The 26,421-nt window shown below is 40.9% G+C and overlaps 1 protein-coding gene across 1 annotated transcript in view; it reads right to left on the bottom strand.

Annotated features, from left to right (window-relative positions):
- LOC113407403 (guanine nucleotide exchange factor VAV3) overlaps nt 1-26,421 on the bottom strand; it is a 242,137-nt gene that overhangs the window by 9,358 nt on the left and 206,358 nt on the right. The window contains exons 21-25 of the mRNA XM_026655888.1: nt 17,949-18,014; nt 11,945-11,979; nt 9,676-9,792; nt 8,898-8,985; nt 2,962-3,091 (exon numbers count right to left, since the gene is read on the bottom strand). Coding sequence (XP_026511673.1) covers nt 2,962-3,091; nt 8,898-8,985; nt 9,676-9,792; nt 11,945-11,979; nt 17,949-18,014 — 436 coding nt within the window. The remainder of the gene's footprint in view (nt 1-2,961; nt 3,092-8,897; nt 8,986-9,675; nt 9,793-11,944; nt 11,980-17,948; nt 18,015-26,421) is intronic.

Here is a 26,421-nt window from a genome sequence, read left to right as displayed (position 1 = left end):
AGTGGCCTTATAAACAAGCAGTGGATCACCTGAGAAAGGGACTTGAAGCAGCTCCTAGTGATCACCTAATAAAGGGGACTGCAACTTCAGAAAAAACGGCTTGATTCAATAGAAAGGGAGAGAGCGAGAGAGAGCGGCAGACAAGGCTGTGCAAGGGGAGAACAGGGAGAGGAAAATCCTGGACCCCAGAAAAGTCACTGACCAAATCCCAAAGGACTGTGGGAGTGGCGAGGAAAGTGAGGTCGAGTTTTGTGTGCAGGTTTTGTTGTTTTTCCATCATCTGTACCATTTGTGCTGTCTAAGAATAAAGTGTGTTCGTTTAGAAATTCCTTCGCAGAGTCTCTGTGTTACTTGCTTACACTGTCACATAGCCCCAAAAAGGGAAACAGTAAATCAGCTTCAGTGGAACTCTGAGAACATGCAACAGCTACGGGTGAGGCTTGGGACAGCTGGAGCTATTTTCAGAGCCTGCCAAGATATGGTGTCTGTATCTGGAGTGTGTGCCTAGCGGCCCAAAGTCAGAAACAATGCCTAAACTCTGCTGAGCCTCAAGAGAACACTAGACTCACGGTTTGGGTCCAGCACTAAAGTCTGGAGTGTCCAGAAGGAAAAGCTCAATCAGATTTATAACAACCTTCAAATCCATTAACCAAAGTGTCATCCAGGATCAAACAATCTGGGTTTTGTTTTTAGCACTGTGGTAATATATTAGGTTTTACACCGGGAATCTGAGAATTGAGAGACTTTTCATCAATTTGGCCTCGGAGAGAAATTTTCCAGCTTCCACCAGCAAATGTAGTGGGAAAATGTTCGAATTTCAACATAGCACAAAGCCAAGCCTGCCAAACCTCTTAAGTGGAAAGTGCCCCACGTTCATTTCTCTTGTCCTTCCATATAATCCCTTTTGAACTCCTGTAATGCGGATTTTTTTTTCTGGAGTGCAGTGAAGGAAGTGGAATATGCACTATATAAAATCTTGTATCCTGCAGGAATTTGCAACAGTTGTGATATTTCTCCTATATGTTAATACTCTTACATGTGATACAGATGCTGCTTCCGGGCCTCCCTCCTATCAGCTGGTCTAATAAGAAGAGGCAGTGCTTCCTTTCTGCTCCTCTCGGAGAATAACCAAAATAAACACAAAGGTAAGGCAGGCAGGGTACACTCCTCATGCTAGTCACTGCACTGGCACTCCATGCCAGGTAGGGGTGAGGAGAAAAGAGCATAGAGATTGAGAGGGATGGGGAAAGGAAGGGAGATAGGATAATGGGGGGAAAAGATCATTTGAAAAGAGACAAGGACAGAGAATAACTAGGAACAGACGTGAAGTCCTGAGAGAACATGGGATACAATAGGAGGGAGAAAACTCAAAAAACTCATAGGGTTTGTCTACACTACATTTAAACACCTGTGGCTGGCCCATATCAGCTGACTCAGGCTCACCCAGCTATAAAATTGCACTGTAGATGTTTGGGCTTGGGGAAGTGGGTGGGTTCCAGAGCTCAGGTTTCAGCCCAAGCCTGAACGTCTACACTGAAATTTTACAGCCCCATAGCCCGAGCCCAAGTCCGCTGACACAGGCCATCCACAGGTGTTTAATTGTACTGTATACACCCAGGGGAAACAATGAAAGAAAACAAGAGAAGAAAGAAAAGAGGAAACAGGATGATAGAAAGAACAAAGAAAAACAATGAAAATGGATGAAAAATAATCTGAAAATAATGTGTCCTAAAATTCCCCTAATGCTCCTGTTTTACCAAATAAAAATGAGAAAGTCTCTTGGAAATTATATATGCATGTCCATGGAGTATAGCTAAACAAGTGAAAATCCAAGAAGAAATCTAGTAAGTGAAAATGATGGAATAGTCAAAATCATTGCCACAAGACACTGGGCTTGACTGTATCTTCATTCACAGCAGTCTTCATATTGTTGAAGTCATCATTATTTTTTATATTCTTCTTCTTATCTGGTGCAGTGCAAAGATAAGGCCATTGCCTGAAATGCTGCGAAGTCTAATATTCTTTCAGGGAAAAATTAAATATTTTCAGCAGACCACATAACAGTTGTTTTAAATAGCATTGAACTTCTAAAAAGGCAATAACAATTTTATAGACTTTCCTTTAAAATGGAACATGTTACATGTTCATAAGAGCAATATTACACATATTGTAAAAAGCAACAGAGGGTCCTGTGGCACCTTTAAGACTAACAGAAGTATTGGAGCATAAGCTTTGCGTCTGATGAAGTGGGCATTCACCCATGAAAGCTTATGCTCCAATACTTCTGTTAGTCTTAAAGGTGCCACAGGACCCTCTGTTGCTTTTTACAGATTCAGACTAACACGGCTACCCCTCTGATACTTGACACATATTGTAGCTATTTACTCCAAAAATACAAAGTCTTTTAACAGATATTTATATGGTATGTATTTTGAAAACTCTTTTAGAAGTGTTGCTTGCAAATTATGGCCTTAAAAGACAGGTATAAAAAAACAAATGAGATGATTCAACAAATGACATATTACTTGAAAAACTGTGTGTGTGTCTTTACTGAAACCCTAATTTACAAAAATGCAGTTATATTAGATGACTGATCTATTTAAATCTCAATACAAGATTAGAAATGGTTACTTATTTATGCATGTAACTGAAAACAGTGCCGCCTATGTAAACATCTGCAAAAACTAGGCAGCCTCCAAATTAAATCTCTCACGTGCATTTCTAATAGATTTTTGAACACTAACCTGATTTTAAGTTTGGCAGCAAGGAAGTCTCACTAGACATGTTCATAAACCTGTTGGCAGATCTGATTATGCTTAGCTGTAGAAAAATCCTAGCTGAATGCATTACCATATTAATTAGTTACATGTCAAAAATGCAAAATGAAGATGTTTATATAAATATCATTATGCTTTTAGTGTTAAAATAACAGCACATAATATGTAAAATGATAATACTCACAGTTACTGCTTGCTTTATTACTCCTTTGTTCATCTGAATTTTCAGATTCCTTGTATGGAACCTGAAGAGTCGTATCCAAACTTCGGAAACCTTCTTTGAGAGAGTGGTGCTTGTAGTACTCTACAAGTTCCTTTGAGCAAGAGGGAATAAAACATTACTGGAAATTTAATTTGCATTCTTTTCAACAGTAAGATATACAGTTAATGATAGTTTTCTTATACAGGTGATCTTATCGTTAGAGCTGAGCAAATAACTGATTTTTCAGTTCAGGGCCAAACACAAAACAAAACAAAAAACACCCTGAAAATAATTGCATTTGGTTTCATTCAAGAAATGGAAATATTTCACTTGGGTCAAACTGGCATTTTATTTTCAAAATGTTGTTTTGACATTTTAAAAATCTTTTTTGCAGATTAAACTTTTTGCTGAATTTTACCTAGATTCACAAACAGTTTCGGTGCCCTGAAAAATGCGTTTTTGGTGAGATTATTAGTTGCTGAAAAACTTCCACCCAACTCTATTTATAATGGCTAATTGCACAGTAAATATACATAAAGCCATGTTACCTAAAATACCTACTCCCTGCATAGATGAGCTCAACACCCTATTTGTATCACTGCCTTCTATTTCGTTTGTTGTCCTTGAGTTACTAATGCTTTGATTCAAATTTATAGGACAAAAAATGGCACTTCTCTGTTTGAAAGGAGTATTTACCCCTTTCAATCAGGTTGATTAATTAATATTTTCCTTATGGAAGAAAGGTAAAAGGGGAGGTCGGCAGCTTGCTAACTACTCACTGTACCTATCGTTACCTTCTCAGCTTTTTACTACAGTGATAAATAATGATCATCCACAAATCTTCTTCTGAAAACACAGACACCAGATAACAGTGTGAGCCTTATAATCAACAGGTGCTTTCTCCTCAGGTATATGGACCACGTAAAGGTTTCAAGGTGATTTCATAAGATAATGTGCATTGTATCAGATGGCATCAGGAATGAGTCCAGAGTACACAGCTTTTCACATTCTCCATGGATCCAATCTGAGAATTTTCCATATGTTTCATAAATTATTTGCCAAAATAGAATATGAAAGCTAAGGAGGTACAATACAATACAGTTCTCATTGTAAATATGAAGGAACACCTCCAAACATTAAGAACTCATGATATTTCTATGCAGTATTCAAATCTAGTATGCAACTCTTAAGGCTTGTCTGCGTGGTGGGGCAATGTGCACAATGGGTCTGTGATATTTAAAGCACACAAACATACTGTGCATTAAGTGGTCCATGTAGACCCTGTTGGTGTGCATAAGATGTTCCCTACTGCACTTTAATGTATGTTTGTGAAAGCACACTAGTGAACATTTAATGCACACCAGCAGGGTCTACGGAGACCAATAAATGAGCGACACGTTAGTGTGATTTAGAAATCATACCCCTGCAGTGCACATTACTGTGTAGACAAGTCCTTAGATTTGAATGAGCCAGTCTATGGATTGGATCAACAGATTTACGTGAATAAGTTCAGTACAGAGCTTCTCTACAGAGTAAGGAATGAGGGTAAACGTTGGGTAGGAAAATCAAAGCAAACACACTTCAGTTAATTATTCTGTTCATTCAAGCATGGCATTTCGTTTTTCAAAATCAAATACAGTAATTCATTTATTGTAAACACTTAACTCCCGTCACCAATTCATTCAATAATCCCATTTTGTTCTGCCATGTTTAAGTTTCCAAAAACAAAATCAATCAGGCCAAGCTTCAGAGCAAATAAGGAAAAAGCAATAATTTCATTCTGATTTACAAACAAGCCCCCCCAAAACCAGCCTAGGATCTCCTACAAAAATCTAAAGTGGTCCATGCAATAAATTAATTTCAATGAATAAAATGACCCTTAAATTATTTAGCCAAGATCTAGTGCACTAAGTGTAAGTTCATGAAAACAGTCTTATTGGTAAACTTCTGAACTGAATTTTGGAGCTCTTCAGTCCCATGTTGTACAGTGTTGTACGTCTCAGTAGCTGGCTCAAAGGTAGAGTCTAAACCAAAAGTAAAATCCACACCTGCTTTTAGTAGTTCACAATCACTGACCTCCAGGCACTACAAGTAAACAGAAAAGCCAGGAACAAAAAGAAATATTTGGGATTCCGTTATCTTATATTAACACAGCAGGCATGCTACAATGTCAGCATTGCAGTAGCTTTCACAAATAATCAGTGAGTACCCAGGCATTCAGATTACCAAGGCAACAGGCACTAGAAAGGGTGGTTTGTAGGCAGCATTCGGAAATGGATTCCCTGGTATATGGAACACCAAAATGAATGGTGTGTAACCTGGTACAGATTAGTTGGGAGGAGTTGATGATGTTTGGTTAAGACAGTAAGTCTATTGCTATAACAAGACAGATTTTATTAACTGACAAATCAGTGAAATGGCCCCGTGCCTAGCAAAATTTTACGTCAGGATCACAGAATATCAACTACACCGCTACCTCGATATAACGCGACCCGATATAACACGAATTTGGATATAACGCGGTAAAGCAGTGCTCCGGGGGGGCAGGGCTGCGCACTCCGGTGGATCAAAGCAAGTTCAATATAACACTGTTTCACCTATAACGCAGTAAGATTTTTTGGCTCCCGAGGACAGCGTTATATCGAGGTTGAGGTGTACTTTTAAAACAGGAATTCTCAAACTGGGGGTCGGGACCCCTCAGGGGGTCGCGAGGTTATTACCTAGGGGGTCGCGAGCTGTCAGCCTCCACCTCAAACCCCGCTTTGCCTCCTGCATTTATAATGATGTTAAATATATTAAAAAGTGTTTTTAATTTATAAGGGGGGGTAGCACTCAGAGGCTTGCTATGTGAAAGGGGTCACCAGTACAAAGGTTTGAGAACCACTGTTTTAAAACTTTCGTTTGTGTTAATTATTTACACCAAAATGATTTGAAAAATGATGACTTTAAACATTTGATATACACATCTACTGTGACGAGTCTAGAGAGAGACGAATGGTCATATCCTCAGCCAATGTAAACCAGGCTCCACTGAAGTCAATTGAGATACGAGTACACAGGCTCAGGATCTGGCCCTATATTACTGGATTCTTACATGTTATAGCCAGGCACCCTAAGTTCTCCACATGACAGCCATAGTTTTCACAGTATATTTGATAAATAAAAAGCAGGGTTGGAGAGCTCCTACTTTCGTTTATTACCTTAAAAGAAATGTACAGTGCCATTGCAGGTCATTGCTTTGGGCTCTCATGATAGCTGATTTGGTTTTCCCTACCACTCAGATCCACTCTAAAAACTAAGTTTGTACTGGATTTACGTGCTTCTTCTGGACAGTATTGATGATGTTCTTGGTCTCTACAGCAAAGTAATTGGTCTATGGCACATGCCAATGGTGCTCACATAGATCCATCAGTCTGTTCTACCATTGCATGGCATACTTTATAATACTACGGTTAGGGAATCAAGCAACTTTTTCAAACTGAATGTTAACAAGGCCAAACTGCTACTGATGGGCCTTTTCAGCATAGGTTTCTGTTATCTTCCCTGTTTGTCGCCTTTGATGGGAGCTCCATTCTTTTGCTTTCGAAGCTGGCAATCCTGTAGTTATTTCTGATTTGCAGCGTTCTTTTGAGATCTGTATCAAACACACTGTAAAACTGTCTCACCATCACCTAAGGAAATTCTGCAGGATCTGACTCCAGATGAGATGTCTTGACAAGATATTGATATCCCTTTCATCATTTCCCAAATGGACTACTGAAATGTTTGTTTACCCCTTCCCTCATGCATTTGCAAGTTCTATTGAGCTCTCTTGTTATCAAAACTGAGATCTCTGGGCACACTGCTCTTGTTCTAAGAGAACTTCACTGCCAAGTGAAGACACACATCAGTTTGTGAAATCAGCTTGGAGTGTACTTGCCATGGGGTCTATGCTGCTTGCATTCAAATGAGGATTTCTTGAGATAGGATCACACTGAGTGTAGATCTTGGTTTAACTCCTTGTCACTCACAGAATATTCTTGCTTTAAAGACTGGAACCCTTTTTTATCATGTGCTAAATTTAAATCAAGTCTTAAGACTGTCTTGTTTTGCAACATCCTTCCCCGTTCTTGCTTTGCATTATCCTTCATTTGAATATATTGTTTGTAGAGTGCTCTGAAGCGGTATGCAGGAAAGGTGCAGTGTAAGTGTTATTTAACTGATTGATCTAAATATAATATATTGAACTAGCTTCCCTTAACACCATACCAGCAAAAGCTTGCTTGGTGAAATTTTACAAATGCATTTGAGGTACTTCATTCAGACTCCTTATATGTATAAGTATTAACAAAATAAAGGGTCAGGATTCTTATTGAGAAAATCATCCAAAGAAGATTTCAGGATTCAAAAGGTTTTCTCCCCGTTACCAGAGGATTCTGGGGAAACATTTTAAATCAGTAACAAAATGAAAACACACTGTACAAGGCAATTATGACGACTTGGGCTCAATTCTTGAGCGTGGCTCAGCTTTGCTTGGTGTAGGACCTGAAGGTGGCGGGAGGGACCACTTTTGTATTCCCCCATCCACAACACTTTGGCCCCCATCATAAATTAAAGCAGCTGTTTTACTTAGGCTGGGTGACAATGATCCCAATGGGCCATTACTCCAGCTAAGGTTTTCTGTAGTATGTCAGCACTCCAGTCACAGGTCCATTCTCTGGATATGCCCCCTTTGCTATAGACAAGGAGTGGCCAAACTGGGGCTCGCAAGCTGCATGCAGCTCTTTTACAGGTAAAGAACACAACCCCCTCTATTCTCTACCTACCAGACTTGGGCAGAGGGGGGAGGGGAGAGCTCAGGACCCCTGCCTTGCAGTGGGGTGGTGAGATAGGGGGTTCTACCTAATGGGGAGGAGGGTCTTGGGGTTTCAGCACCGCGGGGCATGCCTGCTGGGTTTCGGGGCTTCAGCAGAGTGGGGCTGAAGCCCCGAGCCCTGGCAGGTGCCTCCCGAGGGGCAGAAGCCCCAAGCCCTGGCAGATGCGCCTCGGCTCTTGAACTTCTGAAGATTGTCGTATGCGGCTCAGAGGGTCAGTAAGTTTGGCCACCCACGCTATAGAGGGACACAACGCTGGTTATACAGCTTGTGGGACTCCTCAGCTGAAAGCTGAACAGTTTGTCAGTGTTGAGAGTGCCATGATAGATAAGACACAACGTTTATTCTATATACACCAGACATTCTGAACAGGGTTAGACAGAGCTGGTCCCAACAGGGTTAGCCAACACAAAACTGAAAATGCCAGAAACCACCTAGAGCCTTATCAACACTACTACTTACATGGCAAGAGCGGAACCAGTGGTAGCAACAATAAAAAAAACCTCTTTGGGTAGAGACAACCCGAGCACCAGACTGTGCTCGACAGGCACTGGCCTATATTGATGTGTGACAGAAAAACAAAATTTCTCTTCTGGGGTAGCATAGTCCCTTATTAGCACAGGCCAGGAAACAGGCAGGAGAATGTCCCCTGACATCTAAGGCTTATTAGATGTGCAAGGGTCATTGTCCAGCCTACTCCCTGCCCTTTTTGGGGTGGTTAGCATGAAGAGGAATACTACCAGGGAGTAATCTCTGCTCTCAGGTGAATGCAGAGACTTCACCAGTTACTGACCATGTGCAGGTTTCTTCCCCTCTCAAGCATATCACTGAAGGGCCCCAAGCTGGCTCTAATTTTACATACAAATATTTTTAAGCATACACCAACACCATCTTCACTGACATCTAAGACTGAACATCACAAATATATAAAGGAATGATGGACATGATTCTAACCTGAAAGTATTTCTGCATACCACATTTCTGCAAATCTAGAGAACCACCATGCACTTTAACAGCAATAGTTACATGGGAATTGCACACTGAAAAAACCTAATCAATACTTACCATTAAACTTTTAAATTTCTTATTTTCTGCAATGTGAAAAAAGCCATCTCTTGTTAAAATCTTGATGTGTTTCACTTCGTTATTGTACCTGTGGGCAATTAATAACTTATTAATATAAATGTGTTTTTAATCAGTGGTGATCAATAATTACCCGAGGGCATACCTCAAAAACACTACATGAATAAATTCTAAAGACGAAATGTATATCCATGCCAATACACAGTTGACATCTAATTAACCAAATATATTTATTAGTGTATGAATGAAGATGTAGCCTGTATGCCGAAAAAAAAGTTACTTCTAATTAGGGGATCCCATATATTGCTTGCTTTCAAGTTCATATTGAGGATCGATGCAGAAACAAACAAGACTCGCTTAGTAATTTGTGCTGATAGAACGAACACACTCTACTGAAATGTATTTGCTAACACACTCTTTACTGAAATGTCCTAGAAACTAAAGACTTGAACTGACTCCCCTTAACATCAACAGGAGTTGAATCAGGACTAAACAATTGCCTGTTAGTATCCAAGAGGCCACTGTAAACTGGTATCTTTCCATTAACTTCAGGGGCGCTATGCTGATTTACACTTTTTGTCCTATGCCTGAACTACTTTTCCAGCAACTGATATTTTTATGCACTAAGTGACAGGATATTAGATGATTATCTAAGCTGCAATGAGATTCATGATTTTCTGTATTTATTGATTACAAACATCTGCCTAGGCAATAATGAAAACAGGAAATCTATTTCTGTAAAAGTGCTTGTCCCACTTACTTAATGCTTATTGCGTATTCTCCTGACTCTTTGGTCCTGTGTCGCACCAAGTAAGTTCTATTTACCCTGTTAATAAGTTCACTCTCAGCTTGCAGCCTCTCCATTGCTCCTGCATACCTGTAGGGAAAGCAAATAAATACTAGTCATGCTCATCTTTGAAGCTGTGCAGTAGGTCTTTCCAATACACAATTTAATGTTCCAATATTTTACATGAGATGGTGAATGAAAGATACGTCAAAAGCTACTGGTAAATGAACTGTATTTCAAGATTGTGCAGGAAAATAATAAAAAGCACAGAAATTTATAAGTAATGGTAAAATGTGCAATATGCTCTCCCACTTTTGGGCACAAAGGACTACGGCTTCTATTCAGAAAAGCACTGAAGCACAAGATTAAGTTCATCCCTGTTTAGGAAAGCACTTATGCATGTGCTAACTTTTAGGCTATGTCTACACTACGGACCTTACAGCGGCACAGCTGTACCACTACAAGTGTGCCGCTGTAAGGTCTCCCACGTAGCTGCTCTTTGCTGGCAGGAGAGAGCTCTCCTGCTGGCATAATTAAACCACCCCCAATGAGCGGCATTAGCTATGTTGGGACCAGCAATTTTACTGGTGAAACTTAGGGGGGTGTTTTACCGTCAAAAGTGGTAGTGTAGACAAAACCTTAAACATGTGCCTAAACCCCACTGACTTCAAAAGCACTTAAGCACATACTGAAGTACTTTGCTGAACTGGGGCCTATACTGAAAATATAATTAAACGGTGGCCTGGACCAGGTGATGGAATTTACTTATTTGAAATATTTTGTATATACACTATGTTATACCAGTCTTGTACTAGTGTAACTCCACTGCCTTCAGGTGAAGTTGGTGTAAGAGACTGGAGAATCAGCCAACTGATGCACTAATTTTGTTTTTAAACAAACAAAAATAATTTCATTTGATTCATATTTATTTATTTTACTCTAAAGGCTAAAATGTAAATGTGCAGACTAAACCCCAACAGATGAGATTCAAAATCTACTTCAGCCCTAAACTATGGCCAGGTCTGAAATGGTTGAGACAAAAGATTCCATAAGGGTCTGCCTGCAGAGATCTGCTTGCAGAATTGGGGCCTACATTTTTAACTGTGGGGAAAAAATGTGCATTTATTAAAATGAAACAATTGCTTATTTTTACTTTTTAAAAGCAGAATAATTTCAGTCAATATTTGGAACCAGTACTGTGCACAATTTTTTAAAATGAATACATATAACTATAATACATTAAGATTCTTAATCCAGTTGTATATATAGTTACACTACTTAATCTATCATTAAAAAATCTTTAAATATCACAAAAAAATTCAAATTTCAACTTTGGGGCTACTTTTAGTTTTAAAAGAAAGTATTAGAGAGGATGTTCTTCAAATTATCACAAAATATGAGCTCCCAGGCTGAGACTTTTTAAGGCAAGTTTCAGCCTAAGGCAATTTCCCACGTTTAAGTTACAAATGCTTAGAAAATAAAGTTTTATCCTGAAAGAACCTCAACTTTAGTTTTTGAACACAATGCTATTTTTGTCCTTTCTTCTGTCAAAACTATAAGGAGCATAATTGAAGCTAGAATCAAATTAAAAACAGCAACTTTTCCCCTTTGGGATTTTATTCACTGTCTATGAAAGCTAAGTTTTTGTTTGGATCAGTGGATCTGATTTTGATTTCACTTACTGCAACCCAGTATAAATCAGGAATAAATTTGTAAAAACAGAATCAGTCACTGTGCATTTATAATCCTTTTAAGTCAAATTCACTCCAGAGCAGAGGGTTTACACTACATTATGATTCACTTTGACAGTGGTTGTAGAGTTGATACATTGTCTATTTACATCACTTAATAGATAGCTTTTCTGTCTAACAAAATTTCAGCAGAATTATTCACAAAACAAAATATCACTTTCTTCATTTTGTTTAGCCACTTAAAATGTAAGATCTTCTTGCATAATTCATGTTGTACTGATTTTTTCTTATACCACTTTAGAGACCTCTGGGATACAGACTGTGTATATATAGACTTGTAAACAAAATGTCAAAATCATTAAGCACATTATTATATGAGAAATGCTTTTAGGCAGTGCATATTCAGTGTTGTTTTCCAAAACTGCTACACAATACCTTCTTCAGAAGCCAAGAAAGGTTAAAGCAATTTAAATTAGATTGTGATAAACACAGTTTTCTCTCTATGGCTGTCTATTTCAACGTGATTTTCATAGGACTAGTCCAGGACTCACCATGGTTGGCAAGAGTAGTCTACTGGTTTAGGCACCTAGGATGTAAAAAGATATCATAGAATATAATTATTTAAAGAATATTTTTCTAATTGACTCACAAATTAGTTAGCACTGATCTAATGACCAAATACCCTACATCAAACCAAGGGGATAAGAATCAGATTGATCACATTTCTTCATCTATTAGTCTACTTTATTCAGAATAAAGTAATAGTGTGAATACCTCGTATAGGTCCGAAAACAGGACAGAATATTAAGCTAATGTATTTTGTTGTTGTTGTTGGGGGAGTTTTTTTTAAATTTTGGACAGATAAGTGCTACAAATTCCATATTGCTTTTTTTTCTTAATCTATCTGAAGTGGATTTTGGCAGTGCCTCCACTCTCATTTCATCCATAAAATGCTCATCTAATAGGGCATATTGTTGCAATGCATCATTAAAGTGTGCAACTGAATGTACAATGATGCACATTAAATTCACTAAGTGCTTTTTGAATTAGATTGCCTTGAAAAGGCACTATTCTTAGTTGAAGTAAAAGCTTAGGTGGCATGTTATATAATCTCTTGAGATGGTTAACTGAATAATCCATACATTTCTGAGGTATTGTATGAATTTATTAATACATTTGCATGACACAAGTTTTACTCTTAAACTTGAATTTAAATAGTTGTCCTTTCAAAATGTGTTCCTGCTTTATTTAATTTTCAAATAGTTTAAAATAAACTAAAATCAAACATACAAAAAAGGATAGTATATATATGCATATACAATATGTGAATTGAATGAATATTTCCCCAGCTGACTTCCATGCTCCCCACCAACAGATACCAAAACCCCTGAGACTCTCTTGGAGGGCACAAGTTTGGCTAGCTTGAACTTCCCATCCTGCATAGTGTAGATTTGCTTCCAACCCTTGTGATCCAAATTGTAAGGTTCAGGTTCCGAAATGACCTTTGCAGAGCTCAGAGTCCTGCTTACTGCCCTTAGCATTTTGTGTGATTGCCAATTTTTCCTCCTAAGTGCTTTTGTAAAAGGTACTTTGGACAGATAACCAGCCTCTTAACCTTATTTGAATGCATCTGAATCTATGATTTTAATGCCGACAATCTGTATTACATTATCACCAAAAACTGTATTTTCCCCAAAGCACAAAGGCGCCACTAGTGTGAATTTGTTGTCAATATGTTAAAGAGTTCTGCTCTAAGAATAGTGTGACCTATTTATTTGTATGATAATAAATCTTCCACCCAGGATGGTGTTAAAAGCAATTAGACTAGGCAGAGAGATTGGGGGAGAGAGGGCAAGAGTTAACCAGAACAATGGAAGGCTTTTGTAAAATGCAAAGAGATCAGGAATGGAATTATTGCTAGCCAAATGTCAGTATATGTTGTAAGAGAACAAGAAGGAGAGCAGCTGTGAATCTATAATGGACTCCAAAGCCATGACAGCCTAAACAAATTCAAAAAGTATACTGTCCATTTGTAACACCATTGCATCAAAGCTTAGCTACAACAGACATGGGCTGGGATTTAGTTGGTGACACATTCTCTCATATCCCTACACGAACCTCTGACAAGCACTAGGAAAATAAAGCAGCATTATATCAGAATGAAACCAGCTAGGCCGTTGCTACCAACAGCGTAGTAGATAGAGCTCAGGCATCATTCCCACCTGGCTGAGAGACGGTCTAAACGTTAAAAATGCTGACAGCTAGCACTCCTACCTTCCTATCATTAGTGAAGCTGCTCCAGTCAAAAACTGTCAGGAAAAAGCCCAGTGTATATAAAGCCAGTCTTTATATGTAAGATACTTCTATAATTATGTTAGCCTACAGAATTTTACATTTTGAATGTTTTGTATTGTTAGAATGAAGTTTGGAAAGTAGTTCAAATTACTTGATGTGAGTGTGGCAGTGGCAAGACAGTAGTGGCAATTAGGAAGACCACTACCCTCCCATACAGTCCTATATTGGATGGAATCTGAAATTCTAAATTGGTTTGGCTCATCTATCATAGCAGGTCATTTTGGTTGCAGACGGCTAGAACACCAGCAATCATTAATCCTTTTCAACCCCGAGTGTGTTGAGTTGTAAAATAAAGATTGTCCATTGCAGAGAAAAAAGAAAACAATCAAACATTGTACTAGAAGCTGTTGGCTTGCACTGTATTATACATCCAAATCCAAGCAACCGCAATGAGAAAACTGAACAAAAGACACAGACTCTGATACTATTCATATGGTATAAAAATGTCTGCTGACAAATACTGCATATTGCAATAAGAATAAAGCATTTATAGGTATAGCTGAGAAGAGACTGGAATTTGATATTCTGGAACTCAGCAATTTTTCATTCAATATTCATTCCTAAGCCTTTTGATATATGTATTTTATGCTGTTTCTGGGCATTTTTATATTGGCCGGTTGTAAAGACTGTAACACTAATAATAGTACAAGTTATAATACGTTAAAAATCTGATAGCTGTTTCGGTATCTTTAACTGCATTGTTTGTCATAATAAGATGTTTATATTTTCCCCTTCCAAGTTAGCAGTGGTGAAGAATCAATTCATCTTTCTTGTCAGTTTATGCCTCTGGTTGCTAACATGTCATGAATAAATATTATTCATACTGTAAAATCATGTTATTTTCATTCAATCCTCTGCTTAATAGTATATTTCTAAATTTAGCAGAAAGCTATGTCACTAGACACTAAGTAATCTTTGTGTTGCGGTGGTAGCTTTAACAGAAGAGTTTTTCCTTAACTATGTGAGTTTCCCACTTTAAACGACGGTGGTACTCTTTCAAAATGAGCTGATTTTGCCGGATAAATAAATATGATCTCCACAGTATTTACAGTAGCCCCCTATATTTATCTTAGGTACTGCCCTAGAGTGGCGTTTCTAAATCCACAGGGCAGCTCCAATGATTGACACTAGCTCAAGGCATGTGCTGACTGTACCCAACACCATCCAGCATGACTGTGGGACACTAAACTGCCACAGCCTTTATGCTTAATAAAATATGGTAATAGGGTTACAAAAAAAGTTAAGCTCTGTTACATAACATTTTGATGAGTAGTATATTATCTTTATCAGGCATCTGCATTGTCACTCTGTTTAATAGGACTAAGGCTATGTTTAAACTGGCAACTGAACGACAAAAACCGACAAACAGCGGCTACACTGCGCGCCTTTTAGCAGCACAGCTGTAGCGACACAGCCGTGTCGCTAAGAGCTGCATAGTGTAGACATAGCCTTAAATTTAAAGTAACAATGGAATGATAAGTATCTCTGTGAATAGGATTGTGAGATTATAAATAGGGCTGTCAAGCAATTAAAAAGATTAATCGCACTGTTAAACAATCATAGAATACCATTTATTTAAATATTTTTGGATGATTCTACATTTTCAAATATATTGATTTCAATTACAACACAGAATACAGTGTTCACTTTATTTATTTTTGCTTACAAATATTTGCACTGTAAAAAACAAAAGAAATAATATATTTCAATTCACCTAATACAAGTACTGTAGTGCAATCTCTTTATAATGAAAGTTGAACTTACAAATGCAGGATTATGTACAAAAAATAACTGCATTCAAAAATAAAACAATGTAAAACTTTAGAACCTACAGTCCACTCAGTGCTACTTCAGCCAATTGCTCAGACAAACAAGTTTGGTTACAATTTGCAGGAGATGATGCTGGCCACATCTTGTTTACAATGTCACCTGAAAGTCAGAACAGGCGTTCACATGGCTCTGTGGTAGCCGGTGCCACAAGATATTTACGTGCCAGATGTGCTAAAGATTCATATGTCCCTTCATGTTTCAACCACCATTCCAGAAGACATGCTGATGACAGGTTCTGCTCAATAACGATCCAAAGCAGAGCAGACCGATGCATGTTCATTTTCATCATCTTAGTCAGAAGCCACCAGCAGAAGGTTCATTTTCTTTTTTGGTGGTTCGGGTTCTGTAGTTTCTGCTTCAGAGTGTTGCTCTTTTAAGACATCTGAAAGCATGCTCCACACCTTGTCCCTCTCAGATTTTGGAAGGCACTTCAGATCCTTAAACTTTGGGTTGAGTGCTGTATCTATCCTTAGAAATCTCACATTGGTACTTTTTTTGCGTTTTGTCAAATCTGCTGTGAAAGTGTTCTTAAAACGAAAATGTGCTGGGTCATCATCTGAGACTGCTATAACATGAAATATATGGCAGGTAAAACAGAACAGGAGACATACAATTCTCCCCCAAGGTGTTCAGTCACAAATTTAATTAATGAATAATTTTTTTAACAACCATCATCAGCATGGAAGCATGTCCTCTGGAATGGTGGCCAAAGCATGAAGGGGCATATGAATGTTTAGTATATCTGGCACGTAAATACCTTGCAACGCCGGCTACAAAAATGCTAAGTGAATGCCTGTTCTCACTTTCAGGTGACATTGTAAATAAGAAGCAGTCAGCGGTATCTCCCGTAAATGTAAATATATTTGTTTGTCTTAGCAATTGGCTGAACAAGGAGGAGGACTGAGTGGTCTTGTAGGCTCTAAAGTTTTACATTGTTTTGTTTTTGAGTGCAGTTATAGAACAAAAAAAATCTACATTTGTAAGTTACACTTTCACAATAAAGAGATTGCACTACAGTACTTGTATGAGGTGAATTTAAAAATTCTATTTATTTTATCATTTTTACAGTGCAAATATTTGTAATTAAAAATAATAATATAAAGTGAGCACTGTATACTTTATATTCTGTGTTGTAATAGAAATCAATATATGTGAAAATGTAGAAAAACATCCAAAAATATTTAATACATTTCAATTAGTATTCTATTGTTTAACAGTGCGATTAATCACGATTTTTTTTTTAACTGGAGTTAATTTTTTTGAGTTAATCGCATGAGTTAACTGCGATTAATCGACAACCCTAATTATAAATGGTAAAAGATTTGTTGATCTGCTGTTAAACAATATTATGATGTATTACTAATGTAGAGATTTATTTTGGAGTTAAGGTTTGATCTAAACCTTAAAGGCCATCATAATGTGTCAAAACTGTTTTATCCATTAAAAGGTTGCTACCTAATAACATTACCATCATGATGACATCTTGAATGTTGTAATCAAAGTAGATTTATTAATAGAGTTGAATTTAGTTCTGAATCAAGTTAAAGCATGTTTACAGCAAAGCAAGGGAGCCCCTTAACCATTGTATTATTCTGGTTTAATACCAATGTAACTCCACTAATTTCAATGGAGTTATACTACATTAAATCTGGAGTAACACAATGGTGATCTGATCCAAAGTATTATGGAAAGTCACAATGAAGGAGTGCACAATATATTAACATGCTCATACAAAAATTAGGAGTACATACTGTAAATTAATTTTTCTTATCGTTATCCTGCTGCAGTTTTTAGTATTTTGAGAGTATTTGTCCTCTTAACACAAAACACAGGCAGGTCAAAGCATACAGGGACACAGAAGTATGTTGAAAGATCTGGTTGGAGGGTTTATTTATTCATTTGTTTGTTCTTTATTCTATTTTTACTTTTACAGGGTTTTTTTTAAACTCACTATTTATGGTATAATCTCTCTCTGTAATTCAAAGTGACTGGGAAACAGATTAAAACCACAGCATTTTCATCTCACTGTAAAAAAACCCAACAGCTTTACTGCACAATATATTTGTTCTATAGTCTGATTGTATTTATCTGAAAACTCTTTAGACAATTTAATTTATTAAACTCCCAAAAGTTAAAATCTATCTCTTGAGCATGTTTGCTTAACACTTACAATTTAAATCCAATAACCAAAAGCATTAGAATGTTATATTTTTAAACAACATCGAATGTAACATACAAACACAAAAACTAAAATAATGCTTCCCACAAGGCAGGATTAATGAAACCCTGGTATGAACCAGGCAACTTTTCCTATGAATGTTCCTGAGGAAACTATTATACCGACAAACACAATTAAACATTTGTACTTACGCATGGGCAAGGCTTTACGGCATCACTTGGAAAGTAGCCAAGCTCCCCTGTGACTAGATTTCTACCCTAGAAATAGACAAAAAGTTCCCATTATGAGCAAATGACTGTGTAGATTGGAAGCAATCCTGTAAGCACAGGGATTCATTTAAATAAAATGAACAGTAAACGTTCTAAAATTCAGTGCCAGTCTTACTCAAATTTTGTAAAGTAATAATTTCTTGACTTCTGTAACTAAGTAATAATTACAAATGGTTAAATCTGAGTGGTCTGGTAGATAGGGTGGAAGGATTAGACTCAGGAGATCTGGGTTCTAATTCCCAATTATGTCACTGACTCATGTGGTTAAATCTTCATTGCAGAGTTAACTCGAATGTAGGTAACTTGAGTTAACTACTCTGAAGTGTGAGTAACCACGCTGCAAAGTAACTCTTGAGCTGCACAGTGTGATTGTGTTAGGGCCTGTCTACAAGAGAAGTTAGTGAGCAGCAAGCTAAGATGGTTAGCACTTTAAAGCATATTAACCTAAAGCACACAGAGGCACTTCTGATGCATGGTAAGATTGTCCACATGCAGTGTAAGTGCAGAGTAGCTAGTGCTGTAAATTCACATTGTAGCTTGCTGGGCACTAACTTCCCATGCAGACAAGTCCTTAGCAGTTGATGAGTTGTGTTAACTCCAGACGCAGCCTGTACCCTCAGCCAACTTGATTTAAAAGCACCACCACACTCGAGTGAAGAGTCGTGTATTAGGGGCAACACTTGAGTAAACACTGCAGCAAAGAAAATGTGATCTTGGACAAGTCATATAATCTCTGCTGTGTGACAGTTTCCCCACCACTGAATGGGGATAACAATACTGACCCACCTAGCACTTTGTGATCCTTGAATGACAAAGCAGTGCAGTCTGTAAGTGCTATGTACTGCAAAAAGATGATTACTCACCTTCTTGCAACTGTTGTTCTTTGAGATGTGTTGTTCACATCCATTCCAATCAGGTGTGCGCGTGCTGCGTGCATGGTCGTCGGAAAGTTTTCCCTTAGCAGTTGCCGTTGGGTCGGCTGTGGAACCCCCTGGAGTGGCGCCTTTATGGTGCTCAATATATGATCCTGCCAACCCGACTCCCCTTCAATTCCTTCTTGCAGGCTACTCCGACAGAGGGGAAGGAGGGTGGGTATTGGAATGGACGTGAACAACACATCTTGAAGAACAACAGTTACGAGAAGGTAAGTAACCGTCTTTTCTTCTTTGAGTGCTTGTTCACGTCAATTCCAATCAGGTGACTCCCAAGCTCTACCCCGGATGTGGGGTCGGAGTTAAGGAATCACTGATTGGAGCACCATCCTGCTGAATGCTGCATCATCTCTGGCATGTTGGGTGATAGCATAGTGAGAGGTAAACGTATGCAAGTTGTTGCTGAAGATCTCTTGTGTCGGGATCTGGGCCAGGAACACAGCTGACGAGGGTTGTGCCCTTGTGGAATGTGCCGTAAGAGTTGGGACTGGGACCTTGACTAACTTGTAACATGTGCGGATGCAGGATGTGATCCAGGAAGATATTCTTTGAGATGAGACCAGGAGTCCTTTCAAACGGTCTGCTACCGCCACAAACAGTTGGTTTGACTTCTTGAATGGTTTTGTACGCTCAATGTAGAATGCTAGTGCTCTCCGAACATCCAGTGAGTGCAGCCTCTGCTCCGGGTACTGGTGTGAGGCTTAGGATAGAAGACGGACAGAAAAATGTCTTGACCAGTGTGGAATTGGGACACTACTTTGAGGAGGAAGGCTGGGTGAGGCCTGAGCTGTACCTAGTCCTTGTGAAAGACCGTGTAACGTGGGTCAGAGCTTTAATTTGATCACCCGTCTGGCTGATGTGATGGCTAGCAGGAAGGACACCTTCTATGACAAATAGAGCAGGGAGCAAGTCACCAGCAGTTCAAAAGGGGGCCCTATGAGCTGGTGAGGACCAGATTAAGGTCCCATGCAAAAACTGGTTGCCTAATCTGTGGATATTGGCATTCCAAGCCCTTGAGGAAACATCCTACCATGGATTAGCTAATACGGAGCGTCCAGATGTTCCCGGGTGGAAGGCTGAGATAGCAGAAAGGTGCACCCTGATGGATGCTGCAGCTAGGCCCTGCTGTTTGAGATGCAGAAGGTACTCCAGGATGAGTGGTATAGACGCCTGAAGTGGGTGGGGGGGGGTGTTGCTGGGCACACCAGCAAGTGAATCTCTTCCACTTGGCTAGATAAGTAGCTCTGGTGGAAGGTTTCCTGCTGCCGAGTAGAATCTCCCTTACCGGCTCCAAACATAGGTGCTCCATGGGGTTTAACCATGAAGCTTCCAGGCCATGAGGTGGAGGGACTGGAGGTCTGGGTGATGGAGGCGACTGGTCCTGAGTGATCAGATCGGGGTAGAGTGGTAGCATGATTGGGGTGTCCACTGACAGCTCCAGAAGTGTGGTGTGCCAACGTTGACGGGCCACGCAGGGGCCAGCAGAATGACCTCCACTGTGTCCCTGCAGATCTTGAGCAGCATCTTGTGTACAAGTGGGACCGATGGGAAGGCATACATGAAGCGGTCCCCAGGGTAGCAGAAACGTATCCATGATTGAACCCAGGCTGTGTTTCTGGAAGGAGCAGAACATTGGGCACTTCTTGTTGCTCTGGGTTGCGAATGGGTTGACACCCCTGGCAGTCAGCAGAATCGAGGCCGGGGTCTGCCACAGGGTCTTTATGTTGTTTTCAACAGTTTTGATCAAAGGCAGAGCTACTCGTGATGGACCTTTGGGAGCGAGAATATCCACAATGGGGTCCTCGGCCTTGACCACCTCCTCCACTTGCAACCCCATGTGATGGGCAATCCGCCTAAGGAGGTCCTGATGTGCCCTATGGTCAATTGGAGGAAGGCCCGAAGCTGACGCCCTTGCCACAGCTTCATCGGGGAAGAGGACAAGGAAGCCAGAGGGGGTACCGGGTCCTCCTACCCCTCCAATTCTCTGACCTCCTCTTGGTCAGTGAATGCCCCTGTGGCAGTTAGCTAGTGCCTGGGATGCTGTATCCTGACTCTGTGACTGGTCCTGTTTTGGGGTTGCCTCTGCTGAAACTGGAGACTGAAGGGGCAGTTGGGACAGAGTAGCCTCGGATCCCCGAGGCATAGGCCTGTCCCTAGGAGAGTGGGGTGACCGGTGTTCTGATGCTACTGATCTCAACCCCCTTCAAAAGGTACCCTGGGCCTGATGGTAAGCCCAGGGGGTCCAAAAGGGCCACTGCGCCGGGGGCTGCCACTGCAGCTGCCAGGCTGGCGGCATCTTCCTTCATTGCCTCTTGGACCTATGTTGACTGTGCATCGAGTTGTACAAGTTGGCATCAGACTCCGAGGAAGCAGATACCAGTTGCGAGACCATGGTGGTGCGAGGGCCCAGGCACCGACGACTGGTGCCGTGATGAACTGGGGGACCAGTTCCTGGATGATCTCGCTGGGGACCGGTGCCCGGGATCCAGTGATGGGGACCAGTAGCGGGTATCTGGTGCCGGCGATCAAGGCTGAATGCCTCGTGCTGCGGGTCGGTGCTGATCCTCTCTGGCACCGGGGATCGGTCTGGCCTCAGTGTTGGGGACGGGGAATGTCGCGTCACTGATGTCGGAGGTGCTCTCGTGGGGCTTGGTGCCGGTGAGCGGTGCCATGGCGAAGGTGACTGAGAGCGGCGCCGGGTATGGTGCCGAGCCGGGGACTGCGAGCGCCGCATCATAGCGGCCTTGCCTCTAGACCGTACTGGTCTTATCGACACCGGAGGCTTGTTCTGAGAGCTGGGGGCTGTCCAGCCGTCATCTTGATGAGGTCTCTGGCGGCTTCAAAAGTGTCCGGGATGGAGGGTGGCTCTAACACCTCCACCTGGCACTGCCCTGTCGAAGAGTTGCTACGTGCCGGACTTGACGGTCCCCTGTGGGGTACTGAAGTCAATGGCACCGACTCGTGCTGACTTGGCACCGGGTCCTTTCTGGGGTGCGCCCTTGCATCTCCTGACGGTCCCACAGATATCAGTACCGGCGAGTGCCCTCTTTCGGCCTTCTTGTGTCTCTTGTGCGGCACCAGGGAAGTTGAGCGGTGCTGGGCCATTATCCCTCGATGCGGTGCCAGGGAGTGCTGGTGCTGACGGTCTTTTGTGGTACAGTCCTTTCTCGGCACCGTGTCGCGTACGGATGCCGGAGCACTCCGTACGGACGCGCCTGGTGCCGGGTCCTGGTGGTCTGCAGCCGGCTGTGAGCGGACAGCAGATTCCCTTAACAATTGTTTTAGTTGGAAATCATGCTCCTTTTTGGTTCTTGGATGAAAAGCCCTGCAGATTTTGCACCATTCAGTTTGGTGCACTTCCCCCAGACACTTTAAACAAGAGTTGTGGGAGTCACTGATGGGCATAGGTTTATACAAGCACCGCAGGGCTTAAAGCCTTGTGCTCGCGGCATGCCGCAGACTCCTAGGGGGGTTAGGGATTGGGGAGAGACCCCGCTCCCAACCTACTATCTAAACTAACTATCTATACTACGTTAACTATAACACTAACTATAAGCTGTAATAACTAACAGAAGAACGCTAAGGGAGTACTTGCTGAGTAAGTGAGCACTGTTCCAACGGCGGTCACGGACGGTAGGAAGGAACTGAAGGGGGGTTGGGGTGGGTCGGCAGGGTCATATATTGAGTGCCATGAAGGCATCACTCCAGCGGGCTCCACAGCCGACCCGACGGGAGCTGCTAAGGGAAAACTTTCCGATGATAGTGCACGCGGTGCACACACACCTGATTGGAATGGACATGAACAAGCACTCAAAGAAGAACTTAATTATTTTGTTGTCCCAGCACTAATCTTTTCAGTAATCAGAGAGCCTGAAATAAAAGATCTGGGGGGCACAGAGTGTCTTCCCTGATACAGATCTGGTAGATTTATGCAGAAAATCCTCATTAAAGATAATAGATGTTTCCTTTCAAATCCATCACCACCCTCAAAACGTCTTGATGGAAGAGCGTGCACATTCATTTGGGAAAATAAACCATTTCTGAAGTCAGCATGATTTCAATTTGCCAGATGATCAGATGGATAAATACAGTCAGTTTAAGAGCTGCATTGATGCAGTAACCCAAAACCAAAGCTTCTTTTCAAAATATCCTGACCTGATTTATATTAAATTAAACGAGCAAGATCCCTCATGTGCCCTAACATCTAAAAGCTTTTAATAGACCAAAGATGGTTTACAAGAAAGATTCAAATGGGACCACATCCCATGCACATTGGCAATGATTTTTTAACAACATTCAGGACAGGTCAATTCACCAGAAAAATTCCATTTAAGATAATCCACCTAAACTGAGCCCTGGGTTCACAGTCTTCTGGAAGGTCTACTTGAATGGAGTTATATTGAAGCAAGGCCAAATGTGAGCAAATGCTGGCAAGGGAACGGGTATTCATAGGGCAACTGAAACAATGTATTGACTCAGCACCGCATCAGCTGGTGGGACTCCTATACAACCCAACTGCAATTTCATTACCACCTATCCTCCCCATCATGTATCACCACTAGTTAGCAACAAATCAAGATCGCTTTTTATAATGGGCTTTACCTAACTTTAATAAGTATATGTCTCCTGAGCCACATACTGGAAGTGGTCCAAGAGTCACAAATCACTAAACACACATGCACTCGGTGTGTACAGCTATAACTATATATTTTGGGAATACGTGAAAGAATCGCCTTGGAGTTCAACTCTTACATAACCCCTCATATTTCCACTCACCTTCTTACCAACTCTTCATAACCAAATGTAAACTGTTCATTAAAGCACCATACTTCGGCATTTACCAATGGATTGATTGCCTTCTGAAGGTAGGGAAGCTAGAAAAAAAAGGCCTTTCAGATCCATAAACTGCACATCTGTGACCAGGTCTGGCAGCCCTTTTCAGAACTGGGCTAGGCCCAGCATTCTCAAACACGGGTGCCTAAAGTTAGGCTCCTAAATCCATATTTAGGCTTTGAAGTCCAGATTGTTAAAGGTATTTAGGCAATTTAAGACCCAGAGAGGTGCCTAGTGTGATTTTTGAAAGTGCCGAGGTGCCTAACTCCCATTGAAATTAATGCACCATAACACACCATATGAACCATCATTCAGGAATTTAAAACAAGGGTGGAGCTGGATGTAAAAAGGAGCAGAATTAATGAGTGTTCTTGAAAAATTGGTAGTTTTCTTGAATTGAAGTGCCCTAAGCATATTCAATGGGAACATTATCTTCCTGGGAAGATTGCTATGCAATTTATCACACCCAGGTAATGATCACAGCAACTGTCACCGATTCCAAATAGAAAGAAATGTGTAGGAAGGTGAGGAAGGGGTAAAGAGCACTAGTTAGAATATAATATGTGAGAGAATTATTGATATGCATTTAAAATAATGCAAAATAGGGGCACATAAGGAAGCAATTCTTGCATCTCTTAACCCATATGAGAATATGATTTTTCCTCCCATTCCTTACTAAGTATTAGCTATTCATGGTGTTTATGTATTTTCTCGTGTTCTGTTTATACCCCAAAGTGAACCTTTTTACAGATTTCAATGTCTAACCACCCAGGACTATTACTAACTCAGGGCCCAGTCCAGAAAACTATACTCACAGTGCAGGATCTTATTCATCCCACAACAGTCAATGAGAATACTTAAGTGCGTAACCTGTATTCATGTGAGTAAGGATTTACAGGAATGGAACCCTACAACATCAACTTTGCATGTGCCCACATGCTATACAATCTGATAGTATATATAATAAAGGAATATTTATCTAAAGCAAAAGACATCAATGATACCCACACAATAAAATGACACAGCAAGTAACATACTTACATGGCAGTTAGAAAGGCGCCTAGAATCAAAATTTGATGAGCTCATGAACAGACTATTGAGTTACAGTTTAAAAATGCAGACAAACATCTTCACAGAAATCGCTACGTATGGTCTCTTTCAAATCACTGGTAAAGGATAGGCCTCTAATAAATATTTACATGTTTAACTCTGATTTTTGTACAAAAAACTATTTTTGTCCGGCTACAATGTATAATGCATTTCAGTATTAGGCTGGTTCAACTAGCATTGCAGCATATTAAACTAAACTGTTCTATTACCTCAAATGAGGAAGAGACAAATCTGGGATGTGTATAATCTCCCTATTGCCTTAATTTAGTACCACACATATGCACTTCTGATCTCTCCTTGTAAGTGTTCCGCATTTAACTAGTCAGTGGGGCACTCAGCAGAATGTGTGGTACAAATGGCACAAGACACTCATACATTCTTATGAAATATAACAAGAGATCACACTGTCAGTGGACATCCTTGCATGTGAATTACTGTACAAGAAGTCTTCCCATGAAATTCAGATTGCTGTAGCATGGATCCACAAGTGCCAGACCAGTCCTGTGAGGTCACTATTAAGAACCATCCACTTCTCAAAACATACTCCTATGTGGCAGCTGTTAGTCAATACTGAATCTTTAATGCAACACCATACCTCTAACAAGGTGGCACATGATGTGACTTCAGGTACTGGTGGCACTGCCTAATGGTGAAAGCATAACACTGGAAGTCAAAAGTTCTGAACTGTTTCATGACCCTGAAGACAATATTTAACTTCTCTGTGCCTCAGTTTTCTTATCTGTAAAATGGAGATTATACATATTTAACTCAAAGAGAGTCAATAACATTTGCTAAGCTCTGTCAAATCCTTAGCTGGAAGGTGTTAGATAAGTCAAAGCACGAATATTGCTATTTCCTATAGTACTTCTAAAACTCATTTAAACACTTTGGGGAAAATTCTGCACCACTGACTAATTGACATCTGGCTCAAAATTCAGAAGGCACAATGGTAGCTTTGCTGTAAGTGAGATGAGTGAAGGGGGTGCCCTAGGGTTGCCAACTTTCCGAATGCAGAAAACTGAACACCCTTGCCCTGCCCCACCCTACCCTTTCTCTGAGGCCCTGCCCCCCACTTACTCCACCCCCCTCCTTCCAATGCTCGCTCTCCCTCACCCTCGCTCACTTGCTCATTTTCACCAGTCTGGGGTGCAGGAGGGGGTGAGGTCTCTGCCTGGGAGTGCGGGTTTGGGGCTGGGGCCAGAAATGAGGGGTTCATAGTATGGGGGGGTGCTCCGGGCTTGGGCAGGGGATTGGGGTGCGAGGGAGGGTGAGGGCTCTAGCTGGGGGTGCAGGCTCTGGGATGGGGTTGGGAGGTGCGGGGTGTTGGCTCCAGGCTGGGACAGAGCCATCCGGAGCGCAGGAGGGGGTGTGGGCTCTGAGAGAGAGTTTGGGTGCAGAAGGGGGCTCAGGGCTGGGGCAGAGGGTTGGGGTGCAGGAGAGAGTTCAGGGTGCAGGCTCCAAGTTGGCACTTACCTCAGGCAGCTCTTGGAAGCAGCCGGTATTTCCCTCCAGCTCCTAGG

The sequence above is a fragment of the Terrapene carolina genome, unplaced genomic scaffold, assembly GCF_002925995.2.
Source record: "Terrapene carolina triunguis isolate 2854851 unplaced genomic scaffold, T_m_triunguis-2.0 Scaffold211, whole genome shotgun sequence".
Classification (NCBI taxonomy): Eukaryota; Metazoa; Chordata; order Testudines; family Emydidae; genus Terrapene; species Terrapene triunguis.
Note: the sequence above shows the minus strand (reverse complement) of the source record. Positions and strands in the feature narration are given on the sequence as shown.